Source organism: Rissa tridactyla, chromosome 3 (assembly GCF_028500815.1).
Source record: "Rissa tridactyla isolate bRisTri1 chromosome 3, bRisTri1.patW.cur.20221130, whole genome shotgun sequence".
NCBI lineage: Eukaryota > Metazoa > Chordata > Aves > Charadriiformes > Laridae > Rissa > Rissa tridactyla.
Window position 1 is genome coordinate 39,293,616 of NC_071468.1, and position 26,898 is coordinate 39,320,513.

Below are 26,898 nucleotides of genomic sequence, written 5' to 3' on the forward strand. Positions count from 1 at the left end.
AAAAGTAAAGGGGTTTTTAGCCCTCCCTGCAAACGGAGTGTGTCGTTTCACCCGGGTATGAGCTAGCAGCCCGGGCTGACTGCCACAAAAAGGAGATGGACAAATTCCCTCTCCTTCTTCCCGATGCGTGGTCCTGCCTCCTTCCTTGTGCCACCTCTTATGCTTGCTGGTTGTCTCTGCAAGGCAGTTGAGCTCTCGAAGCTGGTGGAACACCACCTGCTTTTCTGGGTGAGTTTCCTGCCTGCTCAGGGAGTGAACTTGGCTCCTAAAGTGCTCTAAGGCACTGTTAAGGCAGTGCGAGGTGAGCCACAGGAGTACGGTAGTAGAACAAAGGAGCAGATGGAGAGATGGGAGGCGGCGGCAAGTCCTCTCTTTTGGTGGCCGGGAAGTCAGCATGTTTTGTGAAACCATCTCTTCAGCTGCGGCTGGCCATATTTTTAGCTTTTTCGTCAGTAAGCCCATTGCATTGTTGGCCCTTGAAACGGATTTTCGGGTACTACCGTCAGTCAAAACTGACGTCCCTGAACCCTGACTTGGCTGAATGCGATTCTGCTTGAACATGTAATTTCTCCATGTTTATTTTTCTTGGAGCTTTTTAATGCAAAAATCTATCCTCAGCCTGTGACTCGTGGTACGCTCCTTTCTTTGGAAATAGTTTGGAAGTCCTAAGTACCTAAGGTGAAGAACAATGGTAATTTTGGCTGCTAGAAGACAACTGACAATAAGTAACAAAGGGTAAAGTACGAAATCAAGGGAAAGGACAAATGGAAAGTTGTACCTGTTACTGAGAAGCTTTTTAAAATCTGATTTTTCTCAGCTCCCATCTTCCTAACCTGTGTGAGTAGACTTGAACTCAGTGTATTGGGCTTTTTCCTGTTATTTCTCTGTTGATACGTCTGGGTCACTTTTTGTTGGTGATCTCACAGGCATCAGAAAAGCAAAGGATTCTCCTTTTGCTCTGCTGGGAGAGCAAAAAGTCTCCCGAGTGCCATTATTTGCAAGGAAAAGAGCTAGAGGTGACGTCTAGGGGATTTTTCACTGCATAATGATGAAACTTCTGTCACTCTTAAGAATATTTCTGGCTGGCGTGAGTCTAGTTGTGCAATTTTTTCCTGTATTTACAGTGAAGAATGCAAGACCTAACAGCTGAGGTAACGAGCAGTCTGCTGCAGTTTCCAGAGGTGACTCTTCAGGCACTTGGGGAAGATGAGGGAACCCTCGGCTCTGTGCTGTGCGGGAGGTTTTCTGAAGGTGAGCATTTTCCTTTAAATTTGGTCTCGGTATAAAGCTGTTCTTGCCTGGAGGCTACCTGAAGCCTCAGGTCATCGTATCAGCTGTGTCAGGTTGGTGCTGTTAAGGGGCATCCTGTTTAGAGAGAGAGAACAAAAAGGGTGCTTCAGCGATGACAAATGCTAATATTAAAACGTGAGTGTAGTTAAACTTTGAAGTGGACTTTCCAGGTGATGTGACAGTAGAGCTGGGTGCCTATCTGGAGGTCTAGGCTTCTGTTAAGACCAGGTAGAATCTATCTACCTGAGTGTAAATGCAGGAATTGAGCTCATACTTCCTTTGGGCTGGCAGTAGTTCAGTGAAACAAAATGCCTTCAATTCTTCCTCTACGCTCCAAGACTTGTATTCCCATATGCGTTTAGATCATTTCTAGCAAAACCAAGGCGAATATGGTATAAAGGCTGTCGATCAGGACCTTGTAATCTTTATCCCAAACAACCCAGATTCTTCGGTGCGGGAATGACAAGTACAAATGCAAAATAACAAGGTGGTTAATTTTAGGAGGGATTGCTTGGGGATTTCAACGGGTGATTTTGAATCATTGACTAGAATGAGGTAGGTCGGTCTTCCTCTGCTAGGTACGTTTATTGAAGGAAAGGGGCAGGCACTGTGATTTTTTTTCAGCTGTTTTCAGTCTTCCGTTGGACATTTGTTTCAGTCCTCTTTCTTTTCTCTCACAGGGAGAAACGGCCTGGCGTGGTTGGCACGTGGTCCTCACCTTGAGGTGGTGAACTCTGTGACAGGAGAGCGGCTCTCTGCGTACCGTTTCAGTGGAGTCAATGAACAGCCTCCCACTGTTCGTGTGGTGAAGGAGTTTTCCTGGGAGAAGAGAACTGGACTGCTGGTTGGGTTGGAAGACGCAGAGGGAAGTGTTCTCTGTCTGTACGACCTTGGACTCTCAAGAGTGGTTAAAGCAGTTGTTCTTCCCGGGAGGGTAGGTACTTTTTAATTGGAGAAACGAAGCTTTGATGTTGTTAGGTGCTGCGTAGGCCTGTTTTAGGACAAGCTTTGGAGCGTCTCTTTGTAGGAGGTATTTTTTCTATTGTGCGTTAACATCCTGTCACTTGAGAGTATCCAGTCAAGACGGCGTTGCTGTAAAATCTTGGGCTTAATGTGCCATTATTGTTTGAGTTTACTGAGAGTAAAACAAGTTTTCTGGTTTTATTGTAGAGCACAAAGTTACCCGATTCTCTCCTTCCACAAAAAGGCATTGAAAAGCACCTTTTTTTGGCCCTAATTGCTTGATTTCCATCAGAAATACCGTCTTTAAAATGGCTCAGAATTCCATAGTTGTGCTGTAAATGACTTCGACACATTGCCTTGAATCTCAGCCTAGCAAGCAGGCTGAGGAGAACACATTTTTCTGTTGACTTAGGAGAGGAAAAAAGAGCCTCTAGTGAGTTATCTGACAGATTGTTGGGAGGTCACCTTGTGGTTGTTACTTTTCTTCTAAATGCGGACTAGTGTGAATTTTACTAAGCTGGTCTCTCCCTTCAACGCTTTCTAAATACGTTTCACTCCCATGGAAATGGTGTGTCTCCCATGCAACTTGGCCGCTGCCTCGTCTGACTCTCGAGCCCTGATTTATCCTAACGCTCGTTTGTCAAAGAAGGCATAGACTGTATCGCGGTGCTGGTGGGCTGTGAGCGGTGGGAGACCTCGATGTAGTTGTGTTTGTCTGTCTTAAGCCCCTTGAATACGATAAAGTTTCTTGCGTATAACTGATTTTCTGTGTTTTCCTCCAGTTAATTACTGCGAAGTAGGAAATGGAAATTGCTAAGCTGTACTAATAGAATGCCCCATGTAAGTTGAAGTTAAGTCACTTACCCGCAGGAAATCTAGTAAATGGAAGGCAGTAACAGGTTTTTGTACGGGGCTTTTTTGTCTTTGTCTCTTTTCTTGATCTAATTGCAAACAATGCTTTGATGCTCCTGGATTTACTTTTTCTATTGAGCTTGTCAAAGAGCTCAAATAGTAACTTGTAGTTTTCCTGTAGGTAACCGCTATAGAACCCATAGCGAATCACGGAGGACCCAGCGTGAGCACTCAGCACCTCCATCAGAGTCTGCGATGGCTCTTTGGGGTGGCAGCAGTGGCTACAGATGCTGGCCATCTACTTCTGGTTGACCTTAGTTTGGATGATTGCTCCTGCACTCAGAATGATATCGAAGCATTGGGTAAGCCTGCAGTTTTTCCACATGAATTTAAACGCAAGAAAACTTCTGTCTTCTAACGAAACAGTATGCATCCCACTTTGAAGACCCTTGTGTCAGACATTTCTGACGACTGGTTACAGGTGGCAGTTTGACATCGTATAGTCCTGACCTGATTAAACCTGGGAGTGTCTGACTGCTCCTCGCAGTGTTGTAAATGCCCCCTCCCACTAAGATCCCTGTGCCACTATGATTCTTGCCAGAGAGGTGTAGGAATTTTGCCACGTGAGTCGGTGCGGCCGCCTGGTAGGAAGTTGTATTGGAGGAGCCCTGTTTCCCGGGAATGCTCTTCTGCTTGTGTTAATTGACTTGGGGCAAATTTTGGGCTTGTTTTTTAAAATAAACCCGACTTACCAACACCCATGCATTTGGATGAATGAAATCTCGAATAGGTGTACTCAGATTGCATACACCGTTTTGGCTATTACAACAGCAGCTTCAGAAATTGGTGCCACTTCAAACAGTTTCATCATGAGGCCCAAACTCCTGATTTTCAGAGTCCAGGAAGAATTTGTCTATGAAGGTTACACTTTTACCTAGCTTTCAAACGTGAGTGAGAATACTTGTCTTATCCGAGAGTTCTTATGTTGTTCAAAGACATACATAATGGAAATGGCAAAAAAAGTGTTGCATAAATGGCTATTTTGCCTGGCACGGTAGCATTAGATGATAGGGGTTGTCACGTCAGTGCCTAAAATGCAGCCTAAATGGCATAACGTATTCATTTATTGCTTGGTTTTGTGTGTGTAGATCTAGAAGTTGTCACTAGAATTCCTGCTGAAGTTGCACAAAGAAGAGAAACTGTGACCAGCGAAGGGAGACATCTCTGTTTTCAACTACAAAATGCTTCCGGAACAGCAGTATCAGCCCTGTGCTACATAAGCAGAAGCAACCAGCTCGTTGTGGGTTTCTCGGATGGCTACCTGTCGCTCTGGAATATGAAAACTTTGAAGAGAGAGTAAGTAGGCCTTTACACTTGGCCATGCCTGGAGGTGTGGGGCTCTCGATTTGTTGCTTAAGGAAGTATGTGAATGTAAAGAGAACTTTTTCAGGGACTGACATGAGTATGAGTATAATCTTGGCACGTTCAGAAATCCTCTTCTGACATAACTTTTCAGTCATACCTGGATGAAGTGGTCCGCCTTCTCCCCAGTGGACTAGGATTGTTTTCCTTATTGTGCCTGTGGATTGAGGAACTGTGGAAAGCATGCTTCCTGGGGTTTTCAGAACCGGTTACTGCAACTGGGGCATCCATTGAAAGGCTGAAGTATGTCAGTGATGTGATTTTGGTGCCGATATTCTCTAAAGTGTCCAGGGTGAAACTAGTGAGACATGAAAACTCAATAGCTGACCTGTGCCTGAAAAATGTATTCTTTCCTGCATGTCAGCTTTGGCCGAAAGAGCAATCTCACCTGAAATATTTGGCTAACTTCTGGTCGGGATTCACTTCAGCAGATCTGCACTGACTCCCCAGAAGCTGTTGGATGCATAAATAGACAGTGGAGGAATAATTAGGTGGCAAGAGTAGAGTGTGGAGGTACAAATAAGGTTCAGAAGTCAGGAAGAACAATGCTTGACGTAGTCCAAGAAACGAGAAACTACCTGTGTTTGGGCCACTAGGCTCACCTTTTGTTTTCTTTTTCGTTTTGCTTTTTTTTTCCCCTAAACCTGTAGGCACCACTCTCAGCTTGAAGGAGGGAGGATTCCTGTCTATGCTGTCACTTTTCAAGAGCCTGAGAATGATCCTCGCAATTGTTGCTACTTGTGGGCTGTTCAGTCTACGCGGGAAAGGTGAATAAAAACTTTAACTATCAGCCACTGAATTAATTCTTTTTTTTTTTTAAGGATATTTGTTCCCATACAGTTGAACATGTGTATTTGTTGTGTGTCTGCGATTCTTTCCGGTACGGAAGGTGTTAAACTTAGAATGCAATTTTTACAGGATTTACCAGACGTGAAGAGGGACCTACTAGTTCCTGCCTTCTGTCAGAAGGCAAAGCAACAGTGGCCATATTCTTCTGCTCGCATTCTCAAATGGTTTGCTTTTGTTCCTCGATGACCGCTTCATCATTTGTTTGATAGTCACACCGTGGTATTAAAATACCACTAGGAGCAGTTGAGGCTGCAGATCTAGAACACCAGACATGCCCACACAACAGCCTGCCGCCCCTAAAGGCGGCGGTGACAGTATTGCCGATGGCCTTGTGCCAGCGTCAGCAGTCTGTGGAGCCTTGGTGAGCCAGTGCAGCTCCCCGGGCAGAAAACGATTCAGCAGAAAAGCCAACGGGTTCCTGCTGTTCTGCTGAATCAAATCGGACTTGGAAGGGTGCAGAGTGTGCAAGAGGGGGAGGGGAACTTTGGTGGTAAGGGAAGGGCAGAGAGATCTCTCTTTCTGCATCAGCAAGCGATTCCATCAGCTCAGCTGTTGGTAGAGTGGCAGTCTTTTAAAATTTGACTTCAAAGCAGTTTTGATGGAGAACTCTTCATTGTGAAGAACTATTTCCAACAATTCTTAGTCCATACAACATATTACAGCTTTCCAATTGTACGGTTGGCTTTTGCCCCTGAAGCTGTTAGTGTCAAAACGCCCTCCTTCATGTTTCAGTGGCTAAATGTGGCCGATGATCATGTTTTGGGAAGAGGTGGTGTTCTTTTCAGCAGGAGCATGCTATTAAGAAAACGTCTAGGTCTACTAACACGACGATGAGGACTATAAAGCAGCTTTGTAACCAAATTTCATAATTTATCCCTTTTTCAGCGAAGGTGATGTGGTGAGTTTACACCTGCTGCAGTTAGCGTTTGGTGACAGAAAACGTGTGGCCTCAGGACAAGTCACGTATGAGGTAAGAGGTGCATGCATGGGAAAAGCAGACAATAGTAATTTTCTCTAAGGGAGTATCAGTTGAGTTACAGGGGTGAGATTTACCATCAAACTTCAGAGCTGGCTGAAAAAATAATAATGTTTTGCTGAGTCTTCTTGGGCACGGCCTTTGTCCATACCTTTTGGAAAGAAGGCATACCATTTTATACTGCAGTGTCGTGTGTTCCAGCTAGATTCATCTGCAAAGAGCCCGTATAAATGAAATTCCTGAAGAGGACGCGGCTTTTGCAAATAAAATTATTCTGAAATACCAAATGAATGGCATGTAGGAAGAGAAGATTGGGCCTTGAATCGCTTGGTTTAACCAAGCTTGGGACTTGAATAAGCTTCTGTCTCTCTCCCTTTCTTAAAATACAGTCATACTCTATTCTTTGCTGATCTTCAGTTTTATATTCTTGGTTTCCCTTAGAGCTTTGTCAGCCGGACTTTTCACATGAAATGCACCTAGAGTGTCTCTTCAGTGTTGATCCTGACACTTAGTAGCTGTAAAGATAACTTGTTCTTCTTTTTGGCTGGGTGACCTATTCAATCTACTCTTAAAGCCAGGAAAATATGTAATTTGGTCAGAAGAGTGTACCTAAATGTTAGATCTGGCTCCAAGAGGATGCGTTTAAAATACAGATGTGAGGTATCCTTGTATCTCAGATAGCTAACAGAGACAAGGCGCATCTGTTAGATGTGTAATTCCATTCAGTTGTACGCCTGGAAGTCTTCCAAAATCTTTTTGAGGGGACAGTAATCTTAGTTCAGAGCAAGTCTTTCCTCCTGATTTGGTACTTTCTCTTGCATGTTCTCAATAGCTATGGAACGAAACAGGGGTGACTCTTGTATCGTGGTACTCTGGTTTTTGTAGGGACTGTGCCTTTTGATTTTTTTGGATTAATTTAGATTTTGAGTGTTTTGCTTATGTGTAGGAAAGGTGCTTCCTCATTTGCCACTGTTGCTTTTGCATAGAGAGAGGTTAGGTGTTTGGAAAAGGTGGTGTTTCTTTAAAATGCATTATCTATCACGGTGACCAAGTAGAAGGATCTTCCAGTGATTCATCGCGTGCTGGATGCTATCTCTTTATCTTTGTTGATGTGCGGGACCTGTGCTCCACAGCGGATACTTTTAGTCTCAGAACACTTCCTTGTAGTCACAGATTGGTTAGTACTACATGACTGTCTGCCTGCATGGCTGTCTGAGTCAAGTTTCTTGTCCATCTTCAGGGGTAGAAAATTTAAGTGTCTCCCGTTTGCTAGGCCAAGTTTGAGTAAAGAAGGAGGAATCTACTGTTGATCCTTGTTCATTGGATAGAGTTCATAGGAGCTCAAAAGACTTTTTCAATACAGCAGTGCTTTTTGTTCCAGGAATTAGGTTTGAGGCTATGAAGCTCTTTGACTGTGTGTCATGGTAAAAGTCACAAATAGGACTTATGGAACATGTGGTACTGTGTTTTTCTATACGCGTGTCAAACTCTTGTCTCCATTGCCTTCAAGGTTGGTTTAAGTCTGCTTAAGTAATTAAACAGAAAGGTATGTTTAAGTAATGCTTCCAAAGACCTTTTTTGTACTGTCGCAGCAGTTGCTAAATCTGGTGCATCAAATCACGATCGTAGAGCGCATCTTTACCCTCGTTCTGCACAATGCTTGCGGATGGGCAGAGTATACACTCTCTACTTTGATACCAGAGTTTGACCAGTGCATCTCGTTTGAAAACTTGTTTTTGTGTTTTGCTAGTCAATGGAGTCATTACTTAACATCTCCCATACAATGGAGTTCCTTAGAATGACTTTGCCCGGCGTGGAAAGTTTAAAATGCACTGCTTTGCTTCAGAAGCATTTTCTTTTTAGTTATGAAAGACTTTTTTTAATTATTTAATTTTTCTTTTTAGACAACCTTCATATTTATTTGTAACACTTCCTGGAATCATTAAGAGAAAGCTCGCCTCTTCTCAGATTAGGTGAATTAGATGTATCCTATGAGATCATACGGGAATGTGTGGTTTCATGCCAGTTCGTTTCAGAGCTCTGCAAGTTTAGGAAACTTGGGTAGAATGTGGCGTTATCAGTTTATGGGTTGTGTGGGTTGGGTTTCTTTTTCCCTCTTTTTTTTTTTTTTTTTAATTATAGAGCTGCTATTTGTCCCCAGTACACCCATTCATGTGTTGTATGGTAGACAGTTTGAATGAATGCTGTATTTGGAAAGACGGTATTTCACTTCACGCTTACTTAAAAAATGGCGCTATCAGAGGTTCACCACAATCGTGCCGGGGTTTCTGTGTATCTCAAAATTAGTTTGTTTACTGTGTAGTAATTCGTGATGCTAAAAGCCTTGGCCACGTGCACCCCGTGTCCTTTCTGGTTTTCCCTTTTGCTGTTGGCTGTGCTTGGTGAAGGAGCTGAGGGATATTTCACCCGTTAGTCTCTGACAAGATGAGAGGAGGAGCTGCCATAGCTTACGTGGCTTGAAAGAAGATTGCTAATCAGTATGAAGTTCTCACAGTAACTAGAGAGGGGTGCACGGTCACTCTGGTGGTGTGCCCATAGAAAATACCTCTTGACAGCTTTAGCTGCTCTAATGCTGGGGCTTCTCTAACTTCATCAGTTCTGCAATCAAGACATGGAGCAAAGAGCTTTGCATGCATGTGTGTTGCATCATTTTAGATATCTCTTTGTAGCGATATATTTATTTTTATAAAGAACATTCTTGGATGTCGCAAGGAATTCTGCAAAACATGTTTAGATCTGAATAATGTTAGGGAAATTCTAAATTTTGAAAAAGTGCAAAGCCTTTACAGCCAAACTTACCCGTTACGATTTGACACTGCATTCTCTTGCATGTCAGGCGTAGTTTCTGTTTACCATCAGAAATAGGCTCATGCGAAATACACAGTATAATAAGCCTATTCTGTTAGACTGTCTTTCATATTTAGCCATACTGTATGTTTTTATCTTAGAATGACCTTTGCTCTCTTCTCTGATTTTTTCCCCCAGGGTTTGGAATACCGTGGCGAAAAGTTCAGTTTAGATCTCACGGGTGGAGTCTTTCCCTTGAGAGGCCAGATGAGTACTAAATTAATCAGCTGCCAGACTGTCGAAAAATTCCGCAGCGACGTTGACGGAGAGGATAGCGTAAATGAAGGTTTGTTCTGATGTCCGTGTTTGGTGATTTTAAAAGAAGTGCTTTTGGAACCTAAGCAACGAATGCTGTTCTGTCCCCACAGTCTGAAAGTCTTGCCTATCTGCATAGACTAGATTGTTGGGATTATTTACGAAGAAAAAATGGATGCTTAAGTTATGTGGGACTTCTTTAAGGGAAAATATATGTTTTATTTTATGCTTGCTGACATGCTATCGCGATGTATGGTGGGGCCGTTTGTATGATGATGGTCAGTCGTTTTACTCCTCCAGCTGCCATCTTTGAACAAGAAGTTCAAACTCTCCATTGCTTAGGAATGTTACCAGAATTTTTTCCCTTCTTCAAACCGATATCCGCATCTGCATCCAGATGGTAGCCCGTCACAAGTGGTGCTCCCCAGGGCACTGCACTGGGGCCACTTCTCTTTAGTATCTTGACCAGTGATCTGGACGAGGGGACAAGAAAAAGGGGCAGTGTGACTGAAACCTATCACAGAGATGTTTGCTATTCCGTAAGTACTGTAATCACTCTTAGGAAGTGTTGTGTTTCACGAGTGACAGAACAGAATGAAGCCAAAATAGAAAGTGGTGTTTTAAAAATATCGGATCTATCGTATTTTCTACAAGTCAGAAACAATGTCTTGTCTTTTACAGTCACGTCTCCTGACACCAGTGTCTCAGTCTTCAGTTGGCAAGTGAATACGTACGGTCAGGGAAAACCATCTACTTACCTGGGTGTATTTGACATTAATCGCTGGTATTCTGCTCAAATGCCAGATTCGCTAAGGTAGATTTTTCTTCAGTAGTTTTCCATATGCCTGCCAATAATTCATTTGAATGTCGGCATTTAGCTTACGCGCTTGTTTTCTTTAAGGCCGGAAGAATTCCCTCATGAGTGCCCCTATTTTGCACTGTGGTCGCTGGATACTGTAGTGAGCGTGACTTCTCCGAAGCTCCTTTTGGATATTCTGGTCCATGAGCGGAGTCTAAGTCGGGGAGTTCCTCCTTCTTATCCACCACCTGAGCGGTTTTTTCATCCAGGCAACTATAACTTTGGTAGGTATTTCACTGCTTTTGAGAGTGATAAGCTTAAAATGAGGTCAAATGCCATTCATTGGTTCTCTTGTTCAGTCATTGTTTGTCATTCAAAACCCAAACCAAACCAAAAAAACACCCAGTCGCCCACAAACCCAACTCTGATCACGTTGTACTGACAAGGTATTTACTATTGTGGAACATATCTGACAGCCGGCTGAGTTTTGGTGCTTTTGTAATGTAGGCGGTGAAGTGGTGCTGGTTATAGCCTGAAATGACTGTGAACTGAAGCTCAAAGCTTATATGTTTCTAGACACCGGTGTGTAAAAAATGTAAACTGGTCATGCCATAACTGTGAGAGTACGGAAGGTTGTCAAACGTTCCCTGTTTCTGCAGATGGTACGTGCTTGCTGACCTCCGGAGTCATTCACATGACTTGCACCGGCTTCCAGAAGGAGGTGATCTTTTACTGTATCTTTATTGCGAGTGGCAGGAGATGTAGCTTTTCTAAGTTTTCTGTTGCACTGCTTTCCGTGTTAGGGACCGTTTCACGCTCATCCTGCCCGTCCACACGCATAGTTGCAATTGTATCCTGCCGCCAGTTGTATGCAAATGGTAATGTTTTAGGTCCCCTCTTGGGACTGTACAACTGCCGTTGTCTCCTCTTGAAGCACGATCGGGGATTGAATGTCTAGAAAGGAATGCAACGTTGCTCCAGGAGCAAGAACAAAACCACTGTAGAAGGCGGGGCAAGGTGTTACTTCTTTATTGCCCCTCAGTCGAACTGCCTGCATAGTCTTGAGTTAGAGTTTTGATCCCCAATTCTCTTGAAAAAGGAGGGAATGGAGAAAATGAAAAATCACATAACTGTTTGAGGAGTGAAAATTTTGTTTTCTCCCAAACTCGGCCAAATTATAACTTCTGAGCCACGGCACAGATTGTGACAGATAATTTTGAGTGAAGTTTCAGCTCACTAAATGTTTCCAACATGAATCGGCTTCCATACGAATAGGCATAGAAAGGATCTTCCAAAGCGTGAAGTTGCATGTTAGCTTAGCTTATATAGAATGTATTTTGTGTCAGTGTTGAGGGAAAGAGCAAGGCCTGTGTATAGACAGAGAAGGTAGAAAAGACTTAATTACGCAGATTGCTAACCTAAAGCATCTTAGTGGTTCAGGCTGTCTGACGGTGTCAGTGAACATTTAGATTCTTCCTTTTAGAGGTTATCCAGAAGCGTAGTGACGGAATAACAATGCTGTCTTAATCTGTGGTTTTCGATTGATGTTTCAGACCTTGAATTTTTTGAAGAAATCTGGTCCTTCGATATGGGAAGCCATTCAGGATAGCTACAATAGGTGTCTTGTAGCTGGCTTGCTGTCTCCAAGACCAGTTGATGTCCAGCCATCCAGTTTGAGTCAGGTGAGTGCCTATGAGGGAATCAAGGGGGAAATACATCCATCTGGTCTGACAGGGCTGGAGGGGCTACAAGACACGATACTCCAATTTGAAATACAGGTGTTGACCTGAGCTAGCAGAAGTAATCGTATCCTTAGATCCAAAGTAGTGACTTTGACTGGGAACAGCCCTAAGAGATCTGTCTTTAGAGACCCCTCTCTTAATTCGGTGCCACACACAGATGCGCACAAGGAAGCGTGCAGTCAGTGCTGGTCATGCCCAGCATAACGCATGTGTCCCCCAGAGCAACCCCCATCCCTGTCAGTTTCTCAAAGCAGTGGTTCAGTGCAGTAGCCGACGATGGGGGCGTCTCACTGGGATGCGAGCTCTTGCAGACGTCGGCTTGCTGCACTGTACGTGATCATTTGCTTCCAAGGAAGTGGGCTGTGGTAAAGGATTACTGCTGTCAGCTCTCCCTGGCAATTTCTTCACGGCTTGCCCTCGTTTTCCCTTCATCGGTAGGCTTTTCTGCATCCTCTCCGGGCGGATCTTCACCTCTGTAGCCTCTGCCTTGTGCTGCAGTAGCCCAATTTGCTCCTCTGAGACTGCCCTCTTGCAGCTGCAACACCTTAATCACCTTTATCTCATGACACTCGCTACCTTCTATGGGCTTTATGCCACCACAGTGACTTCACTCCCCCTGCCATAGGTTTTCCATTTGCAATGCACCAACCTTTCCCTGGAGCAATCAGCAGAAAGGGGAGAGCAGCCTTCCCGCTGCCCTCCTCTTCCTGTCTCCTGGATTCTACATCAGGCTTGTTATGCATTTGAGCAGGGATTTCCTGTGAGTGTTAGGAAGACAAATTTCAGAAGTAGGGTCAAGAAGCTTGCTTTGCAGTTTTGTTTGCCACTGTGAGCAGTATTTGGTGTGTTTCCTTGTCTGAAACCAGTATTCAGAAAAGGTTGAAATATCTCATGTGTCTTCTAATGCGTAGAAATCGCTTTGAATGTCATGATTTTGTCTGGAAGGGAAAGATACTTTTCAACGTGTTTAAAAAAAACAAACAAATAAACAAATCTCCCCTCTCCCATCCTCCCCCTCCCCCCCCGAAAAAAATAAACCCCAAAGTAAACTTTTCTGAGGGATCCTTTCATCTGAAAGAAGTATGAGAACACCAGCTGAGACAAGCTACTACTTAATATCGCGCGTCTGTGCATACCTGTGAATTATTCTTCTAAAGGATTAGCACTACATTATAATCCAGTATTTGAAGAGCCTAAAATTTAAACCTATTAGAATGGAAATGTTTCACTTCTTTTCTGTTATTTCAGAAAATTCATAGAATCGTTTGGGTTGGAAGGGACCTTAAAAGATCATGTAGTCAACCTCTCCTGCGGTGAGCAGGGACGTCTTCACCTAGATCAGGTTGCTCAGTGCCCCATCCAGCCTGACCTTGAATGTTTCCAGGGATGGCACATCTACCACCTCTCCGGGCAACCTCTTCCAGTGTTTCACCACCCTCATTGTAAAAAATGTCTTCTGTATATCTAGACTGAATCTATCCTCTTTTAGTTTAAAGCCGTTACCCCTGTGTCCTATCGCAACAGGCCCTGCAAAAAAGTTTGTCCCCATCTTTCTCGTAACCGCCTTCTAACTACTGAAACCCCTAATAAAGTCTTCTCGGAGCTTTTTCTTCTCCAGGTTGAACAACCCCAATTCTCTCAGCCTGTCCTCACAGGAGAGGTGCTCCAGCCCTCTGATCATCTTTGTGGCCCTCCTCTGGACCCGCTCCAACAGGTCCATGTCCTTCTGATGTTAGGGGCTCCAGAGCTGCACTCAGTACTCCAGGTGGGGTCTCAGGAGAGCGAAATAGAGGGGCGCAGTCACCTGCCTCGACCTGCTGGCTGCACTTCTTTGGATGCAGCCCAGGATATGGTGGGCCTTCTGTGCTGCACAGTTGACACACGTCCAGCTTTTCATCCACTGGTACCCCCAAGTCCTCTCCTCGAGGCTGCTCTCAATCCCTTCATCCCCCAGCCTGTATTGATACTGGGTGTTGCCCAAGGTGCACTTGGCGTTGTTGAACCTCATGAGCTTCACACAGGCCCACTTCTCGAGCTTGTCCAGGTCCCTCTGGATGGCATCCCATCCTCCAGGCATGTCAGCCGCACCACTGAGCTTGCTGTCATCTGCAAACTTGTTGAGGGTGCACTTGATCCCACTGTCCATGTCACTGATGGAGATCCTAAACAGTACTGGTTCCAATATGGATCCTTGAGGGACACCACTTGTTACTGATCTCCATCTGGACATGCAGCCATTGACCACTACCTTCTGGATGCCAACATCCAACCAATTCCTCAGCCACTGAACAGGCCACCCATTAGATCCCTGTCTCTCCAATTTAGAGGGAAGGATGTTGTGGGGGACCATGTCAAAGGCCTTACAGAAGTCCAGGTAAACGAACCCGTAGCTCTTCCCTTGTCCACTGGTGTAGTCACTCCATCATAGAAGGCCAGTAGGTTGGTCAGGCAGGACTTGCCCCTGGTGAAGCCATGCTGGCTGTCTCAAATCACATCCCTGTCCTCCGTGTGCCTTGGCATAGCTTCTAGGAAGATCTGTTCCACGATCTTCCAAGGCACAGAAGTGAGGCTGACAGGTCGGTAGTTCCCAGGGTCCTCCTTTCTACCATTTTTAAAAATGAGTGCAGTGTTTCCCTTTTTCCAGTCACTGGGCATTGTTACCAATTTGCCAGCACTGCTCGTGGAGGGGGTACGCTTTTTTTGACCTTCCTTTTCTGGCTGATTTATAACTTAATTTTCTGGCTGACTGAAAATTCTAACAGTGTTTTTGGGTATGAGACCTGCTTCATGTCTTCACAGTCTAGAAAACTGCTTGGCTGTAGCTTCAAGTGTTTCAAGTGTTTTGTTCTGCCCCCTTTGTGCACTCCAATGGCAAACCTACATGCACAGAATGCGTAACAGGTGATAGCAGAGGATGTTTCTGAAAATAGTTGGAACTCAGTACGTGAAGACTGTAATGCAGAGGCATGCGAAGAAAGATTAGAATTAGGCTGCAGTAAGTTGAAATGTCAGAGGAAAAGTGTGTTAATGTGTTCCTCAGAGCAGCGGGCAGTCCAGCCTGTGGCTGGAATTAAGAGAAAGGACGTGGCGTTCCTGGCCTGTGTCCTGATTGACTTTGTGATGTCTGAATGAGTATAAAGTTAGAAAGAAACATTTACTGTTGATGGTTCACATGGTGCAAGTAGGTAAGATTCTCATTTGAGTTTGTCTGTTACGTTTAGGAGGAGCAGCTGGAAGCAGTATTGTCAGCTGCTGTCCAGACAGGTTCTGTGGGACTTCTGACTGGATGCATTAAACATTGGATATCTGAAGGTAATACTTCGAACGTTGTTTTTTTACGTGGTACCTCTTTGAGTTGGAGCCTGTTGATTCATTTCTTTTTTGTTCTCTTTGTTTAAAGAGCAGCCAAGGTCTGCTGGTAATTTACGGTTTGTTCTTGAGTGGACATGGAACCAAGTGATCTCTACAAAGGAAGAATTTGACCAAATCTGTGAGTACTAGTGTAGTCATTCCGCAAACCTAAAGTCGTTCTTTCTGATTGAGCTTCCTCAGTAATACGCCGCTATAGGATATTGCACGCGGTCCTTGAAGTGCGCCTTGAAACTCTGGAATTGCTCTGTCGGCTAACGATTTAATATTTATTCTTGAAAAGGTGTTCCGCTGTTTGATGGCTCTTGCAACTTCATTGACCCCCAGACATTACGGTCTCTCCAGCGCTGCCAGTTGCTTTTGAGCAACCTTAGCACGGTCTTAAACTGTTTTCTCACAGAAGCACAAGAGCTTACTGAAAAAGGTTTGTAGTAGTGCTACAAAATCTTTGGTATGTTTTATTAAGATTTGGAATTGTGGCAACATGGGCTTTTGTTGTTTTTGAGGATTGGAAGACAGTCACATTTAGCTGGGAGAAGGGGCTTAAAGCTGAGCGCTTGGGACCACCACAAAACACGCATTGAGTTCAGGGCAACAGTTTATGGTGGAGCTCATGCAAGGGGGTGGGGGAGGCTACATTCAGAGAGAAGCTTTGTAGGCAACTGGGCTGAAATTACAGCAACCGAATGTGGTATTGCTGAAAATTATTCCTTTGAATTCTTAGCTAGCAAGTTCTAGTTGCATGCAGACACCGTGTTGCAAATTGCTAAACAATACGAAGGAAGCGTAAACGAGTAACATGCAAAGTGAGTTACTTGAGTTTCTACAGCTTTTTCTCTTAGAAATGGTTCTTGGCCTATTGAGAAAAGAAAAGAATATCCCTTTGCTATCAGAAGAATCTCTGCTACGTGAGAAACAGATGTCTTATTCCTGCGTGCATTTAGTAGTTCAGGCTTTGGGGTTTTTGTTTTTTTTTTTTTATTTTAGCCTTTAGTGAGTTTAGTTCTTTATAGGGGTTGCTTTTTGTTTTGGTGGTGATAGTGGGTTTTTTCTTCAAATAAGAAAGCGATACAGCATGAAAAACGCAAAGACAAAGATTTCTAATGTGCTATTTTTATACTTTTGGTTTAGTAGGATGAAGGGAGTTTTGTGAAAATGAACAGAATTGCATAACGCTAATCATCTCCTGCCTTTTTTCAGGTTTTGCAGACGTGACAAATAAGCAAGCGGTAACCGGCCTCATTTCTTTGTATGCACGAGTGGTCATCTGGTTCTGTCGATCCGGTCTCCTTCCAGAGGGTTTAGGTAAGCGTGACCTGTCATACGTTTGTAACAAGGCGACCATCCAGTGAGTGACTCCCACGAACGCATGCTTAGCCATGTTTTTGTAACGGTTTCGTCAGGAAGAAGTCGTGCTGGTTCATAGAATCATAGAATCATAGAATTGCTGAGGTTGGAAGGGACCTTTAAGATCATCAAGTCCAACCTTTAACCTACCCTGACAAAAGCCACTTCTAAACCATGTCCCTAAGTGCCCCATCTACCCTTTTTTTAAACACCTCCAGGGATGGTGAATCCACCACCTCCCTGGGCAGCCTATTCCAATGTTTAATAACCCTCTTAGTGAAAAAATGTTTCCTAATATCCAATCTAAACCTCCCCTGACATAACTTGAACCCGTTTCCTCTTGTCCTATCACTTGTCACCAGGGAGAAGAGGTCAGCCCCCGTCTCTCTACAACCGCCTTTCAGGTAGTTGTAGAGCGTGATAAGGTCTCCCCTCAGCCTCCTCTTCTCCAGGCTAAACAACCCCAGCTCCCTCAGTCGTTCTTCATAAGGTTTGTCCTCCAGACCCCTCACCAGCTTTGTAGCCTTTCTCTGGACACACTCCAACACTTCAATGTCCCTCTTGTAGCGAGGGGCCCAAAACTGAACGCAGTACTCAAGGTGGGGCCTCAACCAGTGCCGAGTACAGGGGGATGATCACTTCCCTAGTCCGGCTCACCACACTATTCCTGATACAGGCTACGATGCTGTTGGCCTTCTTGGCCACCTGGGCGCACTGCTGGCTCATATTCAGCCGGCTGTCAACCAACACCCCCAGGTCCTTTTCTGCCGAGCTGCTTTCGAGCCACTCTGCCCCAATCCTGTAGCGCTGCATGGGGTTGTTGTGACCCAAGTGCAGGACCCGGCAGTCCCAAGTGCAGTGCCTTCAGTGGCAGGGTATGCTGAAGTTCTGTGGGTGAAGTTGAGATTTTGCTGGGTTGTCAAGTACACAGCGTAGAATGAGGCAGGCAGTTTCTTTGCTGGGTGGATTTTAGGGATAGCAATGGACCCCTGACGTCAAGGCGCTGCTTGTGTCCACAGCTTGAACTACTTGAGATTTTAAACAAAGTACTATTAAACAACAAGTACCGGAATGCTTGTTTTTACAGTGAGAGCATTACCTGCATGTTTTGAACTTTCTATCAGTTGCTTGAGGAGAAAGTACACCTTGGAAATCCTTCTTTAGTTGGATGGATTATAAATTCCATTGTCAGCCTTAATTGTCTCACAGATGCTCACGCGGCATGTTTAAAAACCATTCCCTTTGAGAACTGGGTGGTTTTTTTTAAGGTGAACTTCAGCTTACCCTACATGTTGTGAATGCTGCGTGAACTGTAACCTTGAAACGGCACTTGGGGCAAGAAGGAATTGAGTCTTGTCTCTTAGAGTTCTTTTAGCAAAGGCAGAAAGAGGATTGGCTTCTTTCAGAGTTGGAGGCTTCTTGATGCTTAGCTTGTACGATCTTCTGTCTCTTTAGGCAAAAATTTTCGTTTACAAGTGTGATATGACTGCTTTAACTTGCTTCTACTTTGTTGCCTGTAGATGACGATACGCGTTTGTCAAGACCTTTCTACAATTATCCTCTGATTGAGAGCTACTATACTGGTCACCGACAGAAACTTGAGCGTTTATCAAGGTAAGAGCTAGAGGAAGACTCTAGAACACTTCCACGGCAAATTCAGAAGTGGAAGGGAATGGCTTTTATCTCAACAGTTGCATGGGCTATGCGTAATGCCGCTGCCAGCAATACTCTTGACTTCAGTGACACGTGTGTTCTGTTGAACAGAGAGGTTACTTTCCTGTGTTAAAACGTTGATATCTACCTCTGCTTAGTACCACTGGTTGGTATCATCATTTTTCGGTAGTCTACTTTATTCATTGGCTAATGTGTATAATTTCTGACTACTGAAAAAGGCCACGTGATTAGGACAGGATCAGTCACCTCCAGTTCAGCAAAGCAGGGTGTTCACAGAACAATTGTTTTGGAAGCAGAAGAAAGCGTGTTTTTTAAAAAACAATCATCTCCGTCATTGACTGGTAATAGAGGGTCATAACTGTATTGGCCTAAGTCCCCTTCTCACAAGTACGTGGTGTGATTTCGTAAGATGGTTGGAGTTACATGGAGTTGGCACGCCTCGCACTCTCCTGGCTGTCGGATAGAAGGCACTTGCTAACGTCAGCTCTCTTTCCTGGACTAGCTGCCTAGCACATAGGCGGCATGCCTTGGATTAGCCGATAATAGGTTTTTCTTTGGAAATTGTACTGAAAACTGAATAAAGACCTGACCAAGCTTCGGCGATGGCACTGTGACCAAGAGGCTGCAAGGTGAGTTAAGGTGGAAGCTGCAGGGTAGGAGGTATTGACTTCAAAGTTCATCTTCCTTGGCTTACTTCTCAAGTAACTTACATACAGGCTCGTGTGTTCCTTCGAAGCACAGAGCCTCTAGTGTCCTTTTTCTGCTTTGTGCCATCGGGAGATTAAAGGGCAGGGCTGCAGTCAGCAGAAGACTGGAGGAAAGCCGTCACACTGGGAGGCTGGAATTAGTGTTTAACTCTGTCCAAATCCTTGCTACCTTTTGTTCCAGAGGAAAATGGGACTCGGACTGCTTGATGGTTGATGGAATGGTTTCCCAGTTAGGAGACCAAGTGGAGAAGCTGTGGCGGAGAGATGCAGGAGGAACTGGGAAATACCCGCCTGCCAGTTTGCATGTGAGTGTCCTGTTCACTGAGAACAACAACAAACGGCCGCCCTCCCTGCCAAACCCCACCCAAAAGCCAATGATTTAGGGAAGACAGGCGTTTTTTCATAGCTTTTAATTTTTCATTTCAGGCACTGCTGGATCTCTATTTGCTAGAAAACATTGAAGAAAACTGCAAACACGCAATTGTATCCTTTCTAGTTATTTTGATTACACCTTCAGGGGATGCACATAAATGTTCTTCAGTGTTGGTCGCCGACCTGTTTCATGACATTTTTTCATTTATGCTTCAAAGACGATGCAAGTGAAAACATTTAGTTTAGCGTTAAGTTGTAGACAGAAGCGCTGTTTTATTTCTTTGTACTGTGGATTTTTGATGACTTTTTTCTTAAACGTTTTGTTGCAAAAGTCTTCTCCGATAGGGAGAAAACAGTTTTAGTAATAAGGGTTGAAGATATAAAATGTCCTTAGTTTTTCTCCAAATTTAAACACCGTTTAAAATTTTCTAAAACACCCATGATGGGTTATAAAACAATTTCTGTTTCAGAGCAAAAGGATTTCTAAGAGTGGTTTACCAGTACCAGATTTTGGCTGAAATCACAGGCAGTAACTTAATTTTTAAGCTGCTGAAATACACAGCCTTGCTTTTGCTGTTTGTTGCCTAACCCGCGAGGGGAGCCTAGAGAGCAAGGGGCTTAGAAACGCTTATAGCCCAGAGCTGTCTTGTTAGATGATGTCCCTAAAAACGGACGTCAGAAAGAGAAAATGACGCTACCAATGAGTGACCCGCATACTGGTTTAAATCCAGTTTTAATCATTCAGAGCTGAGCTGTACTGTAAGGATGCCACAATTTACACTGTTTTATAGAGGCTGGAAATGAAGGAAAAAACCAACTGTGGAATTTACTTGCTGTAATAATTAAGCTCAATGTGTTGAATGTGTTTTCTGCTACCTGCTTCCTTTATATTCATATTCTTACTTCATTATGTTTTTCTAAAGGTAATGTGATAAAGTTTTGGTCTTACAAACTGATTAGCCTTAATGAGATACCTGATGTCAGACAATTTACTTGCTGCTGGATATCAAGCGTTCCTTTCCGAGTGAGACAGAAACTTCAATCGACTCCTTTGCAACTGCCTTTGGCATCCCCTGGGGTCTTGTTAAGCTTGTTGAAGGTTTTTGGCTTCTAGATCACAATGATTACGAAGTAAGTATGGTAGAGTTGAGTTAGACATACATTGCAGTACAAAGCTATAATCTAGAAAATGATTTTAAAACCCGATCTCTAACTTGTACAGAATTCACTGGCCCTGCTCTTTCATCCCGCTACAATCAAAACCGCGTCATGGCAGCACAAGAGAATTATTCAGTCCCTCCTGTGCCAAGGGGAGCGTGGGCAAGCCCTCAGATACATCCAGCTGATGAGGCCACCCACGGCAAGCAGCGGGGAAGTGCAGCTTCTCCTCACTGTGTTGCTCTCCAATAGGTAAAGAAATATACCCCACCATTTTGTCACGCAAATCCTGTGAAAACGGAGAACAAAGAATAGAAATCATCATCCCCTAAGTTTCCTTTAAACTTTGAGTACAAGACTCTTGGGGCATCTCCTTGGTTATGCTATTAACATCCCTTTACGTCTGAAAAATTAATTACAGGTGCATGGTGGAGGCTTGGGGTCTGTTGCACCAACATGCCGCTCAGGCAAACTTAGAAGACCTCTTAAAACACATGTACGAAACGTGCCGGGAGATGGGCCTGATGGAAGACTTGCTGAAGCTGCCTTTCACAGACACCGAACAAGTAAGTGGGAGCAAGGAAAAATGTTAATCGTCTCTTTGAAAAGAGAAAAGGCAGAGCCATAACAGATTTTTGGAATGAATTTTTTTTTTCTCATGGGAGTGTTTGGAGAAGTTTTTAAGGACCAGCGCTGGTGTTCAGAATCTTGCTTTGTTTTTTTCATACCATTCTTTGAAACACTCGGAACAAGTTTCTACACCTTTGGTTACAGCTGAAGCTAAATGTTGACCAAAATATGTCACTACTCCAAAGCTACTCTATGAAACTATAAATTAAATGTTACACACCACTGTTGACCCCACGGAGAACAGTTTGTTTGCATCTGAGGAATAAACATGTATCTTTCCCATCAGCCAATCTTACCATTCCGTTATTGAGATACGTATGTTATGCGTGGCTTAGATTACTGGAAGTTGTTTGTGTCACTCCTTCCTGTGGGATGATGAGTAGGTTGTACGTCATCGCCTGTGTCTTGCACGCAACTGTATTTTTCTAGCTGAGAGCAGGCTGGATGCCAATCCACAGGTTAAATTTGTGTGGGTTTTCTTTGTTTTTTTAATTTCTGCGAGTTATAGTGTGCTCTCCAATTCCACAACTTTCATTTCACCACTTCTATGACAAAAATTCTTGTCTAACCTCTATTTCTCAAAATAGCCAGATTACATTTTGTGTTACATGAACTTGTGTTCTGGATTTGTGACGCGTTTGCTGTTTTCTGGAATCATAGTTTTCCAGTGACTCAAACTTCTAAGGTGGTTTTGGAAGTCGTAGGTCCTGCATTTGAAAACTGTCATGCGGCCAGGTGGTGTGCGTAGGTCGCTTTTTCTTGCTTGTTTTAATCTTCACATCATGTTGTCCAGGGTAATTTCCAGTTGTCCCGTATATTCAGGGCACTGGCGTTTCAGGAAGAACAAGGGAAAGCCTGCTATGTAGTAAGTCGTTTGCAAATTGCAGGTGATATCAGAAAATTGCAGGTGGTAACAGGTGTATCAGAAGAAGGTTCTGCAGAGTGCCAGCATTGTTTTAACTTCAAGTTGTAGGCTCTGTTGCTATTCCAGTCTTCCTTCCACTTTGCTAAAAGTACCAGGTGAAATCGGTGTGTGCGGATGGGTAGAACTTGCCGCTGTTCTGTGCAGTGGAGGTGTTTTCCCACACCCGTAGAGGAAATCTGCTCACTAATGCGAAATAGCCCGGAGAGGTCTGTGCAAGGAACTTCTTGTAATTAGTTAAAGTTTTGCTTTATGCTTTTCCTTCATCAGAATGATCATGATCCTCGCTTGAGAGAGAGGGCAGTTGCCCGAAATTCTGCATTACCCCAATATGGCAAGATCCTTCCACGAATTCAAAGGAAGCTGGCCGTAGAGAGAGCCAAGCCTTACCATTTGCCTGCGTCGGTCGTAAGAGAAGGTAACTTTTAGGGGGGGAAATATGGTGGAGAACTAACCACCTCTTTGATGGCACTAGGCTGATATTTTTCCCCTCTTGCTTTCCAGTCTCAAGACCAACGCCATTATCCACAGTAACAAACCCAGCTAATGCAGGACATTTCTGTACTAGAGAAAATTTCCTCAGTGCTGTATTGTGCAAAACTGGAGAAGTCTGGGAAGGAAATGAGCAGGAAACCGGTTTCTCACGAGTTGATAGGTAAGCAGCCTTTTAACAAAGTTTAGTCTTGATCTACGTGTTATAAAGGTCACCTGACTCCGTAGCGTTGTCTTGAGGTTATGTGGTCTTTTGTCCTTACTCGCCTGCTTGCAGTGAGGTAGTGGGGTCTCCTTCACTGGAGGTACCCAAAAGGCGCCTGGATGCCAACCTTTGCAGCCTGCTCCAGGAGAAAGTTCTCTCAAGTGTGCAAGCTTCTGTTAGGTGTTACTAACTGGTTTTGCTAGTTCTCAATAAAAATCGTCCTGTATTTTTTGTACTATCCATTGAAACACTAGGAATAAGTTTCTACACCTTTGCTTACAGCTGAAGCTAAATGTTGAACAAAATATGGCACTACTCCAAAGCTACTCTATGAAGCTATTCAATGTTACACACCATTGACGACCCCACTTAAAACAGTTTCTTTGCAACTGAGCAATAAATACACGTCTTCTTACTCAGACAGCCTTACCATTCAGTTGCTCAGATACGTTATGTTGTGTGCCAGAAGGAAGGTGCACCTGACTAAAGCCTTGTTTGGCTTTTTTGCACATTCAACATATTACATTTAAGAATCAATACTTCATAAGTACTGTGTGGAGAGACAGTTTTTCTGCTATGGTAATCTCATTTATGCAAATACATATATGTTTACATTCTGGGAAGTGTGTTTACAGGCTTTTAGGTAGCTGAAACTAAGACTATGATTACCATCAAGGTATGGGTGTACAGATACTGATAGACTTGATTGTGGGATCAAATAGTCCTGTTTTACCACCTCCTGCCCAGGGTCTGCTTTGTTTCTGCCCTTTTTGCTTAAAATTTGGCAGAGTTATAAAGAGCAGGAAGGAGGCTCGTAGTTGTCAGATGACTTTCCTACGAGTGGCGTGGTCGAATGAACTTGAGTTCTGGTACGTGTGGACTTCAGGGGAATGACAGTCAGTTACATTTTCCTTTTAATTCTAGACCTTGAGCTACAGGACCACCAGCCATAACACATCCTCTCCCTGGTGCAGAGTGGCGCGATGCATTTGTCGGGACGCCAGTTACGAAATCTTCATGGAAGCGTTCCAGCTATAGTACATCCACAGAATGAATGCTTCCAAAAGGCCAACTCAGGGACACGACTAAGTGGAGAATTGGAAGTGGTCCCAGCGCAGAAATGTAGATACGTTTTCTTCTGGCATGGGACTTACATGCCTCGTGCAACTTGAAATGGGATTACTCTTACCTCAGAGGCAGTGATTTGGGAAATTAAGTGTGAAATGTAGAGAAATAATTACAAAAAGGAAATGCCTGTAACTTCTTCCTGGGCCTGATACATCACCTGAACAGCTGAGGGCTTACCCATATTTCTTGTTGATTGAATGTTTTTGTGCTGTGTCATGTCAGATTTCTCGAACGCAGCATGATCTTGTCCCCATTGATTTATCTGTTTTCCTCTTTTAAATCGTGTCTCTTAACAGGTTGCCTGATTTGATGGTCCATCCCGTTCCTTCATGTTCTGCAGCACAGTCACCATGCAGAGCTTCCACATCGTTCATGCCATCCAGCCCACCGAGATCAAATATGCATGGTTCCATCTCACAAAATAATTTTTCAGGAGGCTCAGAGCTGAATTTACTTACCACTCCTCCTGTGGTTAAGGTTTGTATTAAAAAAACCAACGCAACACACCAGTGACAACCAACCAAAAGCTTGTAGATATAAAAAGCACGGGGCTTTTTTATCGTTAAGGTTTTCGTACCTTTGGAAAAAGAGCAGTGCAGAGGCTAAACATCCTCCCTGCTGGTACAAACTCGGTTTGTAATTTAAACTCTTACTTTTGACAAGGGAAGCCTTCTGTTTCGAACATTTAATGGGTTTTAAATTAAGTGCTTTTATTTCTTTTCCTAGAGAGCTAAAGTTTTGGCCACATCTGCTTCTGGTGTTCCTGGGTTTACTCCTCGGTCTATTCTCAGATCCAGCCTTCGCACCACTCCCCTAGCTACTCCCTCCGCGTCTCCGGGACGATCGGTCACTCCTCCTTTACGAGCAAAGAAACCTAGAGTATCATTCAGGGAGGAGAACTCGAACGCAGCATGGACTGTTGGGGTAAGTTGGGCTGCAGTGAGTGATCTTTTTCCAGTTAAAGTCTTTATAGACTGTGTTTGGATTTGGATTTTTATAGAGTTTGCCTGCCTCCTTAAATTGAGAACTGGAATTGCAAATCAGAATGGCAGACTTGAATTTGGCCCAACACTGTAGAGAAGATGGTTCTAGACTTGGGAAACTTAGGGCAAACTGCTTACTGCTTTCTTGTTCGTAGATTTGTAAGTGTAAAAGGAAAGCTTATGCAGACTGGTATTTCTTGGATTTAGTTTTGAAGCATGGCGTGTTGCTATAATATGATGCTTTAGCAACTTTTGACAAAGCAGGAGGCAAGAAAATGAGCAAGTTCTATGGAGACTGGGGAGTGCTCTTGAGGGGCTTCTTCCTTCTGCCGGTGTTGGCTAGCTCTACAACTTAGAGGGCTGGGAAAAGATCTTTACACGTGGATTAAATTATCTTGACCATCTGAGTCCCTGGAAATACGTAACAGATACTGCCTTTGTTCGCACCATAAAAACACGAGGTGGAGCTATTTAGAATATGCTGTGTTGTCTCAGGCAATCCAAGTGGCTCCTTAGAGTGCAGGGTTGAGCTGTCGGATGTGAGAGCTGGCCAGTTTGACAAAGTGTTGCCGACTGGAACTTTCAGCTTTTCTCTCATCGTTGCCTTTTACCCTGTTAGATGGTAAATGGAGCACGCGATGGCGTACACTGAACGCTCTCTTCTCTGTCCCTTAAACACAGAAGCTGTCGTGTGTAGCAGAGAGTACACTGTATGTTTCTAACGTCACACCCAGCAGTGATCTGAAAGGAAAAGCAGCATTTCACTGTCCTCGGTTTCATCTGGGTCAGTTTGAAGTCGGTCTCTTTGGTAATGACTATTGCATGAACAGGCTTTTTTTTAACTTTCGGTGATTGAAGACAGTGGGGTCAATAAGTGTTGCTTTGCCTTCAAGAAAAGGCACAGTGGCTTTCCTTAAACTTACTGGGTGTGTTATCTGTTGATTTCTGAATTTCAGCTTTTAGGTTGGTGTGAGAGTTTGAGATGGAAGGTTTGTTTTTGTGGAGGGAAACTGTAATGCTTTCGGCAATACCTTTGTCATGACTTGTTCATGAAAGAAACATTCATCTGTGTTCTGTAGAAGTGTAAGAACTTGTGAATAAGTAATGTTTTTGTTGCCTTATCATAGCAGCTTCTGACTAAAGAGGAAGAGGATGCCAAATATACAGAGTCTGTGGGAAAGCAAAAATTGAAGAGAGGTAGAACTGCAAAATCAAAAATGAAGAAAGCAAGCAAGTATGAAAAGCTTTTTGAACGCTTACTTGCATTCCTTTATTTTGGTAGCAATTCAGCTTTTGGCCACCTCACTTGCTCTTCCTCACTTGGCGGTACAGTTCTGCTCTGACTTTGCGAGCCTGTCCAGCTTGCTGGTCTCCTGGGCACCGTTTTCCCCACTTCACGGTTCAGTTTTCTATTGGAACCAGAAGAGGGAGGGGCTAGGAAAGGCCAAGTGGATGCTACTCTTTGCAATGATGGCGTGCTCTCCTGTCATTCCACCTTACGAAACCATGCTCTTACGGTCTTTAGTTCCCCATAGAAGGCAGGAGTGGGTCAGACAACGAGTAAAGAGAACGTCTTGTTTCTGGCCGTGTTTTCCGGTTCCTTCTGGAAAACCGTCTGGGGAGAGTTGCCTCTTAAAATCAGGGCGTGGGGGCGCTCAAAAAGCTCACGCGAATACTGAGTGAGAATGCTTGGGACAGTCTGGTAAGGAACGAAAGCAAAAGGAAGCTTGTTTCTCTATGTTTTCTGCCTTGACCCTATCTTCAAAGAAGCCCATAAATAATTCTTTGGCATCGATTTTGTGATTCCAACATTGCAAAACATTTTCCTCTACTGAATACTGTTGGTAATCAAAAAATCAATTTGATACTTCTCTTTCTTTTCAGGACCACAAGAA

General features: G+C 43.9%; 1 protein-coding gene across 1 annotated transcript; it reads left to right on the forward strand.

Annotated features, from left to right (window-relative positions):
• Positions 1 to 1,128: 1,128 nt before the first annotated feature.
• Positions 1,129 to 26,449, forward strand: LOC128907206 (protein ELYS-like). Its single transcript, XM_054195754.1, has 27 exons — positions 1,129 to 1,251; positions 1,971 to 2,224; positions 3,287 to 3,467; positions 4,254 to 4,461; positions 5,178 to 5,294; positions 6,262 to 6,346; positions 9,359 to 9,506; positions 10,157 to 10,289; positions 10,377 to 10,558; positions 10,934 to 10,995; positions 11,828 to 11,956; positions 15,238 to 15,328; positions 15,417 to 15,506; positions 15,669 to 15,809; positions 16,586 to 16,690; positions 18,253 to 18,346; positions 19,295 to 19,418; positions 19,540 to 19,596; positions 20,470 to 20,616; positions 20,708 to 20,895; positions 21,065 to 21,209; positions 21,309 to 21,410; positions 22,433 to 22,613; positions 22,700 to 22,850; positions 24,317 to 24,497; positions 24,747 to 24,944; positions 26,131 to 26,449. The coding sequence occupies exons 1-27, from the start codon at positions 1,131 to 1,133 to the stop codon at positions 26,344 to 26,346; spliced, it is 3,831 nt and encodes a 1,276-aa protein (XP_054051729.1). The 5' UTR covers positions 1,129 to 1,130; the 3' UTR covers positions 26,347 to 26,449.
• The last annotated feature ends 449 nt before the right edge of the window (positions 26,450 to 26,898 follow it).

Excerpts from the sequence above, each read along its gene's own strand:
- LOC128907206 (XM_054195754.1), top strand. The coding sequence starts at position 1,131 with ATGCAAGACCTAACAGCTGAGGTAACGAGCAGTCTGCTGCAGTTTCCA. Across the intron at positions 2,225-3,286 it reads CAGTTGTTCTTCCCGGGAGG|GTAACCGCTATAGAACCCAT; the intron begins GTAGGTACTTTT and ends GTTTTCCTGTAG. Across the intron at positions 21,411-22,432 it reads AACAAGTTTCTACACCTTTG|TTAAAGTTTTGCTTTATGCT; the intron begins GTTACAGCTGAA and ends TCTTGTAATTAG.